At 40.6% G+C, this 16,939-nt stretch overlaps 1 protein-coding gene across 4 annotated transcripts in view; it reads left to right on the top strand.

Moving 5' to 3' along the window:
• EVI5 (ecotropic viral integration site 5) overlaps positions 1–16,939 on the top strand; it is a 263,815-nt gene that overhangs the window by 135,530 nt on the left and 111,346 nt on the right. For 2 of the 4 annotated variants that reach the window (XM_089668943.1, XM_089668946.1), the window contains exons 12-14: positions 536–568; positions 1,868–2,014; positions 14,744–14,878. In XM_089668943.1, coding sequence (XP_089525069.1) covers positions 536–568; positions 1,868–2,014; positions 14,744–14,878 — 315 coding nt within the window. The remainder of the gene's footprint in view (positions 1–535; positions 569–1,867; positions 2,015–14,743; positions 14,879–16,939) is intronic. The other 2 variants (XM_089668944.1, XM_089668945.1) reach the window with 2 other exon arrangements.

The following is a 16,939-nucleotide window of genomic DNA, read 5'->3' as shown; positions in this document are numbered from 1 at the left end:
AACTATTCTTTAAAATCTTTGCTTTTTTGGGCTAATAAAAGTATAACGAATATCAAAGATATACTTGGTAAACAATACCAAATGATTTTTGTACTGCTAATTTCAGCAACAGTTTTTGTAGCTTAAAACATCAATCTTAAAAATTTTCAACCCCCCCCCCCCCCCCCCCTTTATGTTTTAGAATGGCTGTACTGCAGAATTGAGGCTTTTTACTGAATACTAAGGAAAAACATTGGCAGGTAAACCTGTCTGTATTGAAAAAAAGAAAGAGGGGGAAATTCCTGATGTGCGGCATTGTATGAGGGGGGAAATCAGAAATTACATTAAGGATATCCAATAGGATTTTTGGCAAACATATAAATTGTTCATCCTTTTTGTTGTCATTTTTAAACTTTCAGTAGCTATACTTGGTCTCTTGCTGTATTCAAAGGAGGTAGGAGACATACTGACACTACACACCTGATTTTATTTTCTTGTCACTTTATTTTTCATCTGTCTTTTCTGAAATTCTTTCTGAATTTTTCCTTTTTCATAGGAAAGTGCATCCTTGGCAGATAGATTGATTCAGGTATTGTCATTACATTTTATCCTCAGTAATACCCAGACCCTAGATGGTACAATATTTTAATGTTTTTTTGTTTTTTTGCTCTGGGGTGATGCATGCCTTATTTTTACATGCATCTAAGTAAACTATCTTACCCCCGCTAATTGTAAAATAGAGTAACAGTATTAATATGTTAACGCAGAATCATGGTGAACTGCACGCTGCCCTAATCCAATGTTTCTAACCTCCCCATTCCCTTTTAAATCATTTGAATAAAACTATTGGTTCAACTAATTAACATTTTTCTGAAATGATCATAAAAACTAACTGCATTGCATGATCCAAGCTTGATCATTTTGCATGAACTAAAACCAAATTGGAATGACAAATCTCATCTTCATTATGCTTGCTCCATTTTTAGTTATTGAACAAGCTCCAATAATGCAGTCCAGAATTGATGTCTGTAAGTTTAATTGTAAAAGCTTCTGAGGGGTTTAGTACACAGCCTCTACTTGCACACAGAAGGGCAGTCATTTTGTATTTTGATAATGTAGTTAAGTATGCAAACGTATTTTAGTTTGAAACTAGAATCATAATTAAGGCTGTTTAGGCAATCTAATGCAGCTGGGAACTGCTGCTGATGCTGGGGAAAATAAATAAATATATATATATATATATATATATATATATATATATATATATATTTTTTTTTTATTTATTTTTGAATATTGCATTACTTTTTGATGCATAATGCTACCTCCCAAAAGCACTGTTCGTAGACAACTGAGATTCGCTACTTTATGCATTTGTTTGGTGGTCTACACATTCCATTTATTCATTTGTCGTGTGTGTGTCCCAATTATTGTAACCTAGTCAAGACTGGCCTCACACTTTAGTTCTAGCCCTAATCCATTATTTTATTGTCATTGATGATTAAAGAAGCATAGGGTTTATGAAACAGTGTGTGGGATGTTCACTGAGATCTTCTGTGATGCTGGGAGTATAAATGGAAGCTTTTTATGAGGCATTTATATGCGTCATTTTACATAAAGGCAAGATCTAAAACAACCTATTTTGGGAAATAAAATGCAGTTTGTGCTTTTCGGAATAGACTATGGCCTTTATAATGATCTGCAAAGTATCAAATTTATCCCAGACAATAGCCTGTAAATTGTCCTACAAAACGCCTGCCCCGCTGTGTGTACTAACATATGCATTTTAGGCGTATGCTTTGCTGTGAGTTAATTGTTTGCACATGCCCTCAGAAAGCTATTTTTCCATTTTCATCTGGATTGCTCAAAAACCTTAAAATTATGTCCAAAGGGACAAGTGACAAGGGCCCAGGAGGCAGAGGAAAACTACCTCATAAAACGGGAGCTGGCCACCATGAAACAGCAGAATGATGAGTCCAGCAGTAAGCTGGAGCAGGCTCACCATACCATCAGCGATCTGCTGCAACAACAGCAATTGGTAAGAAGCCTGGCTGCACTTTATCTCACTTGTATTCTTTCTGCAGACCTTGGTGATGATTTAATGTTATATGGTGTTTGGAAATGATCATTCTTCATATACTGATGGAGTTGTAATAAATGCCGTACTTGCCATATGAGTTTTGCATTGCATTTTCAAGGCAGGTTCTAATGTGCCATTTGCAGTTGTATTTGGGTAGGTTTGGTAAAAATGAGAGCGGACGAGTCATGATGCAAAATAAGATACAGACTTCTGTGATTTGTATTAATTTGTGAAACCTATTTAGATTTAGTCGCTTTGGTGCCTTGTGCTAATCCATGTTTGTTTTGAGGAAGGCCATTAATTTTGAACCAAAATGCACCAAAGTAGACAAAAAGGGGCAATATTTTTTTCCGATGTGGCACACAACAATACACAGTAATGCTTTACCATGAATTGCCATACAGCCCAACCACTGCTGTATTTAGGACTGCCAATATTGAATGGCATGCCTAATGATGTTAGGTTGTAAGGTGTCACTGCAGCAGAAATTCAGCAGAGCGGTGTTAAGAGTTGTGCAGAAAAAGAATTGCAAGCTTACTCCGTGTAAGTAGGGTATAACAAGAAGGCTAGACCAATAGGATGTGTTATGCAAGATACTATTCAGCAATACATGATGGGTCCTTGTTAAGAAACCCTCTTCCATCTTGGCGCCTTTTAAAGCACGGCCTTTTAAGGCACAAAGGAGCATTGCAACACTGATAATAATGAATTCTTTCCTATAAATTCTAATTAAATATTTTGCCTTATCTGCTACTTTGACCTGTGCATCACTTCATCCGGTGGCGGCATTAGTTACTTGTTGAGGAGATTACTCATCCCTGTTTCTGTGCTTGGTTGTCCTCTTCATCCACTTGCTACCAACCACACTATTGGATCTCCTAGTCACTGCAAATTTTTAGGAAAGAAACATGTGGAAAGTGTCTTTCCTCCATCAAATGTACAGTTCTCTCTGCTCTGTAGTCTGTACTGTATGGTCTGATCCTGGGGAAGAAGTGATGAGGATCCCTTCTGTGTACTTTGAAGTCTTGTGACACTCTTGTTAAAATGGTACAAAACTACAGGGGTTGGTCAAAAATATGGAAACACTACATGATTTGCAGGGCTGAAAGTGACTACATATTTTGCATTGAAAGTGGAAATGAAGTAACATTCTTTTGTTTCCGCTTTGTGATGAGACACGGAGCTAACATGTGGGAACCCCCACTTTTGCCTTTCACTGCGTGCACTGATAGTAATACAGAGTCACGTCAGAGCTTACTGACTTTCAAAGAGGGCAAATTGTTGGTGCTCGCTTAGCTGGTGCGTCTGTGACTAGAGTTGCCAATTTATTTGCAGTGTCGTGAGGTACAGTATAAAAGGTAAGGCATATACAGTTTCTGGACAAAACATTGCTTGATAAGTATAAGCACGGCTGACCTGGTCAACTGACCAAAGGAGACAAAAGAACATTGCACAGGATTGTGACCCAAAATAAGAAAACAACCACTGCAAAAGTGACTGCAGAGCTCACTCAGTCTTCCAAAGCATGTGTCCACAAAAACTATGGAGGGCACTCCATAAGCAAAACATTCACAGATACACTGCAATTGACAAACCTCTAGTTACTAATAATGCCTAGGCGAGGAGAGAATGGTGCAACACCCATAAATTGTAGTCTTTCAATCAATGGAAGCCTGTAATATAGTCAGATGACTCAAGTTTCACACTGTTCCCAACCACCAGACGTGTTTACTTGTGGCAAACAGTCTCATGCTTACCAGCAGGACGGTCTTCTGCCAACAGTAAAGCATGGTGGTGGCACAGTCATGGCTTGGGCAACCATATCTTTGGATTCTGAAGGCCCCAACATCACCTTGAAAGTCACTGCCAGCGACTATGCACAAACTTTGTCCCACCATGTGCACCCCATGGTGCAGTCATTCTTCAAAAAAGAGCACCATTTATAAAGATGATAATGCTCCATTTCACACAGCTAGTGTTGTCAAACCGTGGTTTGCTGAGCACGCAGATGAAGTCTCTTACTTTCCCTGGGCGCCGCATTCGCTGGACCTCAATATCATAGAGACACTATGGTTCATTTTGAAGAACAAGGTTGGGGCTCATTTTCTGCCTCCCTTGTACACTTGTATATTTCATCAGCACACATCCTATTGATTATTGGGCATTACTGAAACCAATTTATTTAATTTTTGTTAGTTACTTATACAGAGCTGGAAATTTACACAGCACATTGTACATTCACATCAGTCCCTAAGGAACTTACAATCTAAGGTCCCTAACTCACATTCATACATACACATACTGGGGCCAATTTAGACAGGAGTCAATCATCCTACCAGTATGTCTTTGGAGTGTAGGAGGAAACCTGAGTACCCGGAGGAATCCTATGCATGCACAGGGAGAACATGCAAACTCCAAGCAGGTATTGCTGTGGTTGGGATTAGAATGGACAACCCTAGTGCTGCCAGGTGAAGTGTGAACTACTTGACCACTGCACATTCTTTACTTGCCCATTAATGTTTTTTTCTGTTGACTGGCCGTACTACTTGTATGTGTTAAACTAGTCACGTTATCTGCTTTTAGTTTCCATGACATATCCAGCATGAATGCCAACTTTTTCTCTCATGCTGAAAATGCCAGTGTAGCTATGGCCTCTTCAACAGAGGCCCTGCAAGCAATTGCCAGGATTTTCATCTTGTGCTCAACACTGAAGAGAGCTTGGAGCAATGTTTTCTCCATGAAACTTTTAGCATTTTCGGCCTCTGTATCTATCTGAACAAGACCGTTCACTTATATTTAAATTAACATTTGAGAATGGGGTTCACAGAACTGTCAAACCAAATTATACTTCAGGCTGCCCCACGTTTTGCTCCTCACCAAATATAAATATGTGATAAGAGACCTTAGCCGAGAGCAAAGCCTTGTTTCCAGGCACCTGACTGGTACTGCTATCAGCTTTTTTTTTTTACTTCTGAATCCAAACCAGCAGATTATGCTGTACTCATTTGCTTGTCACTGCATAGACTGCTCATAGATTCCTGTCAAATTGACTGACCACCCATTATAATCTATGCACACAACAGACGCAGTACTTCATCAGGATTTGATTGCAAACCAGGAATGCAGCACTAGGTAGGTAGTCTCTGATTTGAGATCTTTCAGTCATTTGCATGTGGTATATTAGACAAAATATGGAGCTTGGGTCAAATTAAAGCTGAACTCCAGGCTTATTGGGAAAAAAGTACCAGTTCATGTGGGTATGTAGTAATTACCCACCTCAGTACCAACATATTGCACCCACTTCCATTCTAGGGCAACTTTCAGTTTTCAATGCTGTGATACTTTGACTGATTGTTGCTCAGTCTGGCAAAACTGTGCCCTAATGAATTTTATATAAACTTTTTTTTAGACTTTTATAGAGCTTTCCTTTGGTGGCATTTAATCACAATTTATATTTTTACTATATAGGGGAAAAAAACTATTTTGATATAGTTTTTCATAAATTTAGTCAAAAACATATTCTTTTTTTTATATCTCCTTTTAGGTACCCAAAATTTCCTCCTTCCTCTCACACAGAGCCCTTTTTTTGAAGAAGGGGAGGGCCAGCTGCTTATCACAGCCAGTGTTTACACACGTAATCCTTGAGATTGGTTCACAGCTAACACAGGGCACAGAACTGCTCTGATTAGCTCTGTGCATTTTGCTTGTGATCTACACTGTCTGAGATCTCAATCAAAGGCATCGGGTGTGCACCTGGTACCTGTTGAATAAACGTTCTGTTAGAACAGCAAGCTTTCTAACCAACTGCTTAACAATCATTAAAGTGATTGTAAATGCTTAGTTTGAAAACAAAAAAAAAAAACATTTGTACTTCGATGTTTTATGCATTGGAATATGTTGGTGTGATCCTTCACAGTCCACTCACAGGTAGGGCCAGCACTTAACTGCAGCAGAGTAAAGTCCGGTCTCTAGGCCGGCTGTGCTGTCAGACTTGGCTGTGTATACATCAAGAATGAATGGACAGGAATATAGCCCTTTAGCAGGTAGAAGGTTCTCATATACAGTATGTATGTATTTTATGTGTGTATTTAGGTTTTTTGTTTTTTTATTAGAACAAAAAAGTGGCACTGCGAACAAACCTCAATTTTTACTACAAGGCTGGAGTGCCTTAGTAAGGAAGAATTGGCATCACACTGGCAACCTCTCCTAAAATGTACAAAAAAAAAAAGTTTAGCTTTTCTTTCCTAGGTAACAAAAAATGTAATTCTAGCAGACTCCTGTGATACTGTTGAGCTCATGAAATCTGTCAGTCATTAAAAATACAGGATATGAATGGGAGTATAAGCAGTCATCACAGCTGGGTAAATGAATTAGGAGGATCTGGGTTGTTAGTAAGGTCAAGCAATGTATTCTACTGATGTGTAATGTAAGATTAGCATCAATTATACATAGGCTGGTCTATGTTACATTGCATGGACCAGGAAGTGCATGTGAACGACTCAAATGTTTTATAGGTGTTGAGTTCCATTACCTATATCCTTGTCTAGTGTCTTGTAGATGGAAATATAAACATGTGTGCTGTATAGTATTATAGCCCAGTCATTTCCTGGCCATTGTGACGTTCGTTGTTTCCAGTGAGTTAAGTGATGGGATATTGAGACGGGTAAATGGTAAAGACGATTCTTGCAACTGGCTGCTGCATTTTAATTAATAAAAAAAAAAAAAAAAAAAAAAAAAAACTTCAGTGGAACTGAAGCTCCTTTCACACGGTTTTCATGTGACTTTGAAAAGAATGGCTCTGACTTGTCATGCAACTTTGATATCCAATGGCACCCGTTTTAAAATGGTGCGACTTAGATCCATAGAGCGTGAAGTCTGATCAAAGTTTTACTCAGTCATACTCCAAACTTTGGAGTCGGCTAGTGTGAACCGTGTCTGAATCCAAATTTTTTTTTCATTATTGCTGTAGCAGTTTTGTACAGCTGATACGTGGTGTATAGGCTGGGGCTGACCGCTGTGATATAAAATGTGTTTTGTCAGCAAACTTTTAGATAGTTTTTTTAAAGCAAACCTATAAATGGAATATGGCGGCTGGTATTGCTGAACGCTCCTTCAGAAATGGTAGGTGCCTGGCTGTCATCCTAATCCAGTGTTTTTTTAATTCGTTTTAGTTGCTGACCTGGACATATGATCTGGTAACAAAGTGCGAGTTTTAACATCCCTGTCCCTTTCTAATCTGCTTGTTCAGATTGGTGACTTGAAACATTTTGAAGCCGAAGACAACCAGGAAAATTAAATTATACTTGAAAGGCCAAGTTCACCTATTAAAAAAGAAAAATCATTGCACATCTTTTTTGCAGGTGCATTTATTATTAGTATTAATAAAGTGCATTTTTTTTTTTTTTTTTTACATTGCAGCCTGTAAAGCATTGCACCAGCTAACAGCAGATCGTGGGTGCAATGCCAGGGTCCTGCAGACTCTCAGTAAGCTCTCTGCCTGTAACTCTCATATGGGCAGGCAGTTACTGGACGGCAGAAAGAATCAATGAACTACAAGAGCACCCACCAGCACCCTCACAGTTCATTGAGAACTACAAGCTATCAGCTGCAATGGCTGACAGCACTTGTATTCTACTTTTTCACAGAAAACTGTGAATGAATGACATGGCTGTGTGTGGGTGGAGCCCTGCACAGCCACACTGTTTACAAGTTATGACAGTGGGTGCAGGGAGATCCACCACAGCCCTCTGTCACAGAGAGGGGAGTACTGGTGGTGGGTGCATAGGAGCATGTTACATGTGTGTAACATGCTCCTTAAGGTGAACTTATCCTTAAGTATAAGATGATATCCTGTTGCGTAGGACTCAGAGGACCTTTCGTGGAACTCACTCTGCACTTAAGTTCTGTAGTACAGCTGCTTATTTTTTGAAAGTCCTGCTGGACAAGTAAAATGTCCTTTTTTGATGCCTTTAACCACTTGCCCTCCGGAAGATTCACCCCCCTTAATGACCAGGCCATTTTTTTTGCTATTTGGCACTGCACTGTTTCAACTGGTAATTGCGTGGTCATGCAATAGTGTACCCAAACGAAATATGTCCTTTTTTTTTTATACAAATAGAGCTTTCTTTTGGTGGCATTTGATCCCCAATGGGTTTTTTTAGAGCAGACATTTTGAAGGAAAAAAAAAAGGATATTTTTTACTTTCGGTTATCAAAAATATATAGTAAACTCAAAGTTGGTCATAAATTTAGGCCAAAATGTATTCTGGTACATGTCTTTGGTAAATTAAATCCCAATACATGTATATAAATTTTTTGTGAAAGTTTTATAGCGTCTACAAACTATGTTGTGTGTATATATACTGGAATGTATGCAGCTTTTACTTTCTGACTGCCTGTCACATTTTCTTGAGATTTTAAAATGCCAGGGCAGTACAAAAACTCCCAAATTACCCTTTTTTGGAAAGTAGACATCCCAAGGAATGTGCTTAGACATGTTGAGTCCATGGAACATTTTATTTTTTTACTACAAAGTGAATGAAATATAATACCGCAATTTTTGGTAAAAGTTTAAAGATGTTACGTCGAGTATATAGATACCAAACATGACATGCTTTACAATTGCGCACGCCCGTGCAATGGCGACTAATTACGTAAATTTGAAATATCCATCGGTGACGCTTTAAAATCCTTTACAGCTCACCACTTTAGATTTACACAGGAGGTCTAGTACTAGAGTTACTGCCCTTAATCTTACATTTTTGGTGATACCTCACCTGCGTGGTGCAGTCTCTGTTCACGTACCACCATGGGACCGACACTTGCATAGGGGTTGGGGTGAAATTTTTTTTTAAAATGCCTTTATTATTTTTACATTTTATCTATCTTTCTTTCTTTTTTTTCTATCACTTTTATTCTCATAGGGTAGGGCTTAAAATTTCGAGTCTAGACCTACTAGCCAGGCACAAACCTTACTCTCCACCAGTTGCCCCACCCAACCTTGCCCAGGTCCACCCCCAGCCCTGCCTCCAACCCCGCCCCCTTAAAGCTTATGAAATTAAATTTTTCTTTAGAATAAAAGAGTCCAAAATATAAAACGGTGTACAGTAATGTATATCCTAGCTCGACTGTACTCCATTATAGTGATATGACATGTATACAGTACTTCTTGAGTCCCCCGTGGCAGTGGAGAGGGTATCTCCTCTCAGCGGAGGAGAGCGGACCTCTCCTGCACCTGTCCCCTCAGCGGCGGTGCCGCAGAAGCCGCAAACCGGAACTTTGCTTCACAATGAGGCTTGGAGCGCAGCTGCTCTGTCACCTGTGCTCACCGCTAGAGAATTTCTCCTCGCATTTGGCGAGCGGCTTTTTCAAGCCCTGTCATAGGGAATGTTAATATCCCCTGTGATAGCAATAGGCAGTGACAGGTATTCTTTTCTGAGAACTCGGGGGTCTATTAGACTCTATATTTCTCCTCTGCCTTTAAAGCATCTGATCACACCAAGATCAGTGTGATCAGATGCTTTCCCGATTTTTAAAATGGAGCTGACGATATCCGGCAAAATGGAAATGATGAAATGCTCGCAGCTTCCGGTCGCTTAGACCATAGAAATGATTGGAGGCATTCCAGTCTCCGATCAGGTCTATTAGCCAGAGGAACTATCGGCTGCATTTTTGGGCTCCCTGGTGGGATGGTTAGAGCCCAAGAAAACTACGGAAGGGGTGGGGGAGTCCCTTCCTGCTGCTTGTAAAAACGATCCAGTGGCTAATTAGCGGCTAGGATTGTTTTCACATGAAAGCTGACCGCCAGCTGAAAAAAATGATACCAGGATGATGCCTGTAGTTGCAGGCATCATCCCGGTATAATTACTCAGTCCATTGACGTACAAGTACGTTGCTGGTCCATGTTGGGCATATATGTAACCGCAGAGAACACGGGCATATGATGAATCAGGTCTGTGGACCAATATGACCGCAATTCATTCTTTTTTGTAACGCCCATGTTGAGGGTTTGTGCCAAAAAAGTTTAAAATTCATAAACTGATAGGTTTCGATGCAAATTGTCTGGCAAGAGCAGAATTTGGGTGGGCAGCGATGTATTGTTGTGCATATAAATTGCTTTGACCCACAATCAACTGATACAAATATTCCATGAAGAACAGCGGAGGGGCTGAACGCTAGTGCTGACAGTGAACGGGGCTGATCCTGTGAACACTGCATTTTTGAGGACACTATACAAAGGAGGCACTAGTATAGTTCAATTTGTGATCAATATATTGATCCGTACAAACAGTATACTAGTAATGGCGGTGATCAGCCTATAGTATAAGTGCGATAATTTGCGGGCAATCTAACGCTGGCTGACCCTGGCTGGGAGGGGCGCTAACTGACCCTGATGTCACTAGTGGCAATAATACAATGATCAGTGAAAATTCTTTATACTGACCTTGTACTAATGGCACTGGCTGGGTGAGGGGCTGATCAAAGGGTTAATAGGGGCAATCAAATTTCTTTTTTTTTTTTTATATGTCGTGATCCCGATTTACCGGGATTCTCATTCGGACACAGCAGATGTGGGGGGAGGTGTAGGGTAAAAGACCCAGTGACTTATGACTACGTCGATGGTCCTGTAGCTGCCGCCCGTCTGCAGTACATTGCGGGCGGGCAGCCCGAATGTGGTTAAGGTGTTGTGTAAGGGCAGACAGGGTCATGTTACAGGCGTGCCAAAGTAAGTTTTGTCAAGGCAGGTAATTTATTTATTTTTTTTATTGCTGAAGTCACTTTTGGGGTTTATTTACTAAGGCTGGAGAGTGCAGAATCAAGTTTCTGAAAACCGCATCTTGCCTCAGTGTTTTTCTCAGTTGCCTCTAGCCTTCATGCAAGGAGTGTGCTGGCTCTTGGGAGAAGTAACGCAAATATAATACGTTTTTGATGGTTAGATGTCAGTTTGGAGGGGTGGGCATTCCTAGGCATACTGCCTTTTCACTGCAATAAATAATACCTATGTGTTTGAGCTGAGCCTCTATGATAGAAAGAACTGAAATCTGTTGAATGAATGGAGTAGGCCAGGAACAGTAAGGCTAGGGAGGAAAGAACTAGATGTCCTCCAGCCAGTACACAGCAGGCTCAATTTTTGGAGCGTCTACTGCACACTGTGTAAAGGTCAGTGTGTAACTCTAGTACAGAAGAGCCTGTACAACTGAGCAAGGCTGAATGAAAAATCGGAGTTCAGCTTTTAATTAACATGCACTTGTTAGTGTTTTGTAAAGCAGAAAAAGTCCTTTGTTAAAATAAAATTCTAGAATTCTAACTTAACCCCAACTATGCTTAAAACAGTCCCATCTGCCCCAGCAAGCCCCACCCCCTTACCCCGCTACTTATCTTACCTAAACCTTTATTAGAAAAAAGGTGGGCATACTTTTTTTTTTTTTTTTTTTTTTTTAGTTGGCACTTTTTTTAGTTGGTGTGGTCATGCAACCCATGCCTCTTGGGACCAGTCTGAGGAAGGAGCCTTGCATGTAGCCCATTAGGACCTGATCATCTCTGGCTTTGTAATCATAGTGTTATGTATTGAGAAAAGCAGCAAGTACATAGGGGTTTCATGTGATGAGACGAGAATTACCATAGGTCATACTTAAAGTGGTTCTAAAGGCTAAAGTTTTATTTTACCTTTATTCATTCTATGCATGAAGATAAAAAAAAACCCTTCAGTGTGCAGCCCTCCCATATTCACCTGATCCAGTGATGTGCATGGGGCAAAAGCTGTCCTTGGCCTTTCTGTCCTTGTTGGCTGAGACAGTCAATCACAGCCAGTGAGGAAAGTGTGTGTGTGTGTGTGTGTAGGGGGGGGGGTGCCTTGGGAGCAGCGTGCTCTGGGGGCATTCAGCAGGGGGGGGGGGGGGAGAAAGGGCTAGGAGTGCCAGCGGGGACCCAAGAAGAGAGGTGATTGGGGCTGCTCTGTTCAAAACCCTTGCACAGAGCAGGTATTTGTTGTTTTTAAAGTTAGTGTAAAGGTTCAGATAATTTTTTTTTTTTTAAAGTGACTAAACTGTGGTTTAAAAGGGAAAACAAAGTATGTATTAACTAAAAAAAACAAAACCTATGAAGTCACTTACCCTCTTGTTTCCGAGATTGTCTAGGAGCTATTGTTGACCATGGGATGTGTAGTGTGCTTAGAATGTGCACCACTCGTTCCAAATAAAGGAAAAGGGGAGGGGGGGGGGGTGGCTAGGAGAGGTTGGGGCGGCTAGGAGAGGTTCGGAAGCTCACAAGGAGGTAGATGAGCACAAAAAAAAACAGAGCCATTAAGTCTTAGGTGTGTATGGAATATTTATGGAGAACATGGATATTGTTTAGTGTCACTTTATAGAAAAGGCCTGTGTATCTGGAGAGGTGACTTTGTTACAAATTGTTTTTTTAAAGAAATTCCTTGTTGATGGTTACACATTACTGTACTGTGTAAATCTCCCTTAAAGCTAGTTGTTATAAGATTCAAATTTTGGAGAATTCTGGTGAAAAATATGGACAACAATTGCTAACAAGCTTTAAGCGCTTTCGTATCTGGTCACTTTGCCAGTGTTTGGTCTCATACTTTTTTTTTTCTTTTAATTCGATTTTTAAAATTCATGTGTTTCCTGTAAAGCATCGAAAACAAATTGTTCAGTAAACTGATAAAATGTAGCAAGTTAGTTGACAAAATAACTTTCCCCTATCAGGTCAATTTTTATTTAGGCAAAGGTTTGTTTAAAGACGGCCAACAACTAATGAGAATTTGAATATCCACGCCTTAAATTTTATAATTGTTCAGGGATTACTTGAATGTTCATTTTCTTTGGATTACTTCACTTTCAGAGCAGATGTATCAAGCCATAACACAATCCTATCTCTTGCCCAAGCTACGTGCCCAGGGCCATCATTAACTCCGGGCACAAGGGGCAGCTGCCTTGGGCCTAGTCATTGTTGTGGGGCCAAAGCAGCTTCTCCTTGAGTCCACGTTGCCTGCAAATAATTTTCCCAGCTTTTTTATTGCCAGCGTGCAACACTCTGCAATGTGCGGACACACAACACATGTAGTCTCCACCCTGGGAGTCTACACTGTCCTACCCATTCAGCAGCAGCCCGATGGTAGATGGATTGCGCAAAGGGCCAGTGAAAAGTGGTGGCCTGTCTCAGATAGCAGGGTGACCACAGTCAGTGCTTGTGGAGCAAATGGCGGAGCTCTGGAGAGCTGCTGTGCCTGGCCAGGGCTGCGCTTACTTTTGTGGGTTGAGCTGGCGGTGGGGAAGGAAGGTGGAGGAGAACAGCGTTGCTGACTGTCTCTGGACACCCAACAGCGAGATGCACCTGGAGGACAAACTTTGTGTTTCACTTGTCCTGTATGACTTCTTTATTCCCGACCGGTCCTTCTACTGCAGGCAGCATGACTAGTTAATTACTCCTGGCAGCTCATCTTTGGGAATGCTGCTCACATTGGGCTCTGTTCCTGCCTTCATGCAGTTAACCTTCATAGCTGTGTGTGCTCTGCTCATTGATAACAAGTTCTAGGAGTTTTCTGTCTCTTGGTGGGTCCCTTCACCTCCCCAGTCCATAGTGTGCAGGAATAGAGGAGATAATGTGCTGTAACCTTCAGCAACCAATCAGTGAGCCATAATGATGTGCTATATCCTCTAGCAACCAATAAAAAGTAGTAATAATACACCATAACCTATACCAACCAATCAGTGAGTGATTTGCTGTAATCCTTTTGCAATCAATCGGTGAGCAGTAATGTGCAGTAACCTCTAGCATCCAATCAGTTAGCACTATCACTGAGTGATGATATGCAGTAACCTATAGCAACCAATCAGTGAGTGGTAATAATGTGAAAAACCATCTAGCAACCAGTCAGCGAGGGATAATGATGTGCTGTAACCTCTAGCAACCAATAAGTAAGTGGTAATGATTCACAGTAACCTATAGCAGTCATCAGTGAGCAGTAATAATCTGCAGTAACCTCTAGCAACCAATGGGTAAGTGGTAATCATCTGCAGTAACCTCTAGCAACCAATCTGTGAACGGTAATAAGCAGTAACCTTTGGCAACCACTCTGTGCGCAGTAGCACCTAGCAACCAATCAGTGAGCAGTAAGCAACTAATCGGTGAACCTGGACCAATCAGTGAGTGTGGACAAGTTGTGTTTTTTTTTTTTTTTGTTTGTTTTTGTTTTTTTGTTTTTTTTCTTTTTTTTGTTTTTTTTTTGGGATATTGAGGTGGAGAGTGAAATTGCATAGGGAGGGCAAGAAAATTTTTGCCCAGGGTCCAATCAATATTAAAGACGGGCCTGTATGTTCCAATACCTAAGTTAAACTGCTATGTAACCTAGATGATATGAGGACTACATGAATGGAAACCAAGTCTTTGAGCAGTAATTAAGGGCTTACTCTCCACTAGATTCTCAGAGAGTGTCAGCTCTCAGCCCTGAGCTCAAGCATGCTCTTGGTTATCCTCCTTGGGGTTCTTTCATCCTGATGCTTAGATGGCATTTCTGTTCTGTAAGGGAGATAATGTATGTGAATAACATGCACTAGAATGCAGTTGCAGGATTTTTACCAATGTTTGTTCTTGATGGGTTTTCTTTTCATGTCAAATTGCAGTAGAGATCTTCCACTGAAACATACAGTTGAAAGATGATGATAATTTTGTTTTTCTACAGCATAAATGTAGTCCCCGCTATTCTGAAGAGTTTGTATTACAACTGGAGAAAGAACTGGTTCAAGCAAGACTCAAAGAAGCCGAATCTCACTGTGCTATGAAAGAAATGCAAGACAAAATTTTGGAGATCGAGAAGGTGATTTATTTTTCACAGATTGATAATTTGGTGATCCTGCTTCCTAGTTAAAATGACTCCCCTAAAATTTTAGCTTTAGTTACTTAAGTATAATATGGGGAGAGGAGAGAGCACAGCCAACTGCAAGGTCATGGGAGCTTAAAGCAGGGCTTGACAAATTTGCTATGAATCTAGGAGTCAGCTAAAAAAGTTAGGAGCCACTTTTTTAAATCGTCTGCCCAGCGCACGGGCAATAGGATTTGCTCACGCCTGGTGCCAGGCCTGTACTGGGACAAAAAATAGGCTTGGGCACTTTAGATTGAGCAGCCCGGACTGCATTGCCGTTTCTGCCTCTTACCTCATGACAAAATGAAGCATGAAACGGACCTGGAGCCTACATCTCTGTTCCCTAGACAGCACGTCGAATGAGAGTGTGGGGACGTAAACCATGTAGCCAATCCGCGTTGTATCCATCCTTCGGAATGTTTGTGGTTGGTGGCCCACTTCCTTGCCAGTAAATGGCTGAGCCCTGAAGCCATACTAACTGTAGCTGTTGGTGTCTTTTGGTATGCCTAGGATGGTTCGTGTTTGTTACGGTGTCTGGCTTGTGTGCTGTTTGCCATGTCCATGCACAGGAAACGGAAGGAGATCTAAAAGTATTAAGCGCCATGGAATGTGTATGCCATCAATTGGAGTGTGAGGCCAGACAAGAGGTTCCAGTTGTCTGTGGGCAGTTTTGTGGAGGAATATAATAATAAGGTAACCAGGGGTAACAAGAGAGAGAAATAAAATTTGAAGTGCAAGTTCATCTTTATAGAAAATCTGCAAGGTGACCTTACACTGGACCCCCCACCCAACCACACTTTCACTGGTCACAATTAGACTGAGTTGCTTGGAAAGTGATGGATATAAATGGACTAGGAAGCCAATGATGGATTGTATATGTTGAAAGGAGAGAAAATAAACATTTCACTCCCATATACTCTGGAGGTTTATCCCGTCAAAGATGCTGCTCTGTATTCTTTAGAGCAGTGCTTTTTGAACCTTTTTCAGTCAAGACACCCTTTAAAATCCTGCACAATCTTGAGGCACCCCATTCTAAAATGTAAAAAACTAAACAAATGGTTTTACATATGGCAACACCATCCACATACGTGGGCCAGCAAACTTATTAGAGGTGATTTATTCCTCCACCTTTGTACACTGGTACTGATTAGTGTTCTTGTGTTTCCCTTATCACTCAGTTTTTCCCTTGCTCAGCTAATGTGACCCCAGTGCTGATGGAAATGGGCAGCAGTGGGGCTGAAATGGATGCTGTGCTGGCGCCCAACGTCCTTATCAACCATGATGTCATTGGTTGTTGGGATGCTTGGGGATAGGCTACACAGTGTCCAAGGTTATAATGCTGCCCAATAAAAACCTGTGGCTTAGTGTACCAAAAAGGCAGCCTTGATCCACTTGCCGACCTGTTTACAATTTTTGGGAAATTTTGGGGAAATTTTTAGGCATTTTACCAAGGCATCCCTGAAAAACTCAATAACGCACCCTGTTTAACCATTTCAATACCTGGGCACTTTTACCCCCTTCCTGCCCAGGCCATTTTTCAGGTTTCAGCACTCTCACACTTTGAATGACAATTGCGCGGTCATACAACATTGTACCCAAACTAAAATTATCTTTTTCTTCACACAACTAGAGCATTCTTTTGGTGGTATTTAATCACCACTGGGATTTTTATTAATTTATTTTTATTTTTTGCTAAATTAAAAAAACAAAAAAGACTGAAAATTTTGAAAAAAAAAACATGTTTTTTCTTTGTTTTTGTTATAAAAGTTTGCAAATAAATAATTGTTCTTCATAAATTTAGGCCAAGATGTATTCTGCTACATGTCTTTGGTGAGAACAACCCAAATTAGGATGTATTTTTTTAGTTTATAGGAAAGTTATAGAGTTCACAAACTATGGTATAGATCTGAAAATTGATCAATCCTGAAGTACTGACGGCCAATCTAATTTCTTGAGGTCCAAGAATGTCAGAACAGTACAGATATCCTCCAAATGACCACTTTTTGCAAAGTAGAC

Source organism: Staurois parvus, unplaced genomic scaffold (genome assembly GCF_062004578.1).
Source record: "Staurois parvus isolate SC_StPar_1 unplaced genomic scaffold, SC_StPar_1.0 ptg000066l, whole genome shotgun sequence".
Lineage (NCBI taxonomy): Eukaryota > Metazoa > Chordata > Amphibia > Anura > Ranidae > Staurois > Staurois parvus.
This window is presented reverse-complemented; position numbering and strand designations above follow the sequence as displayed.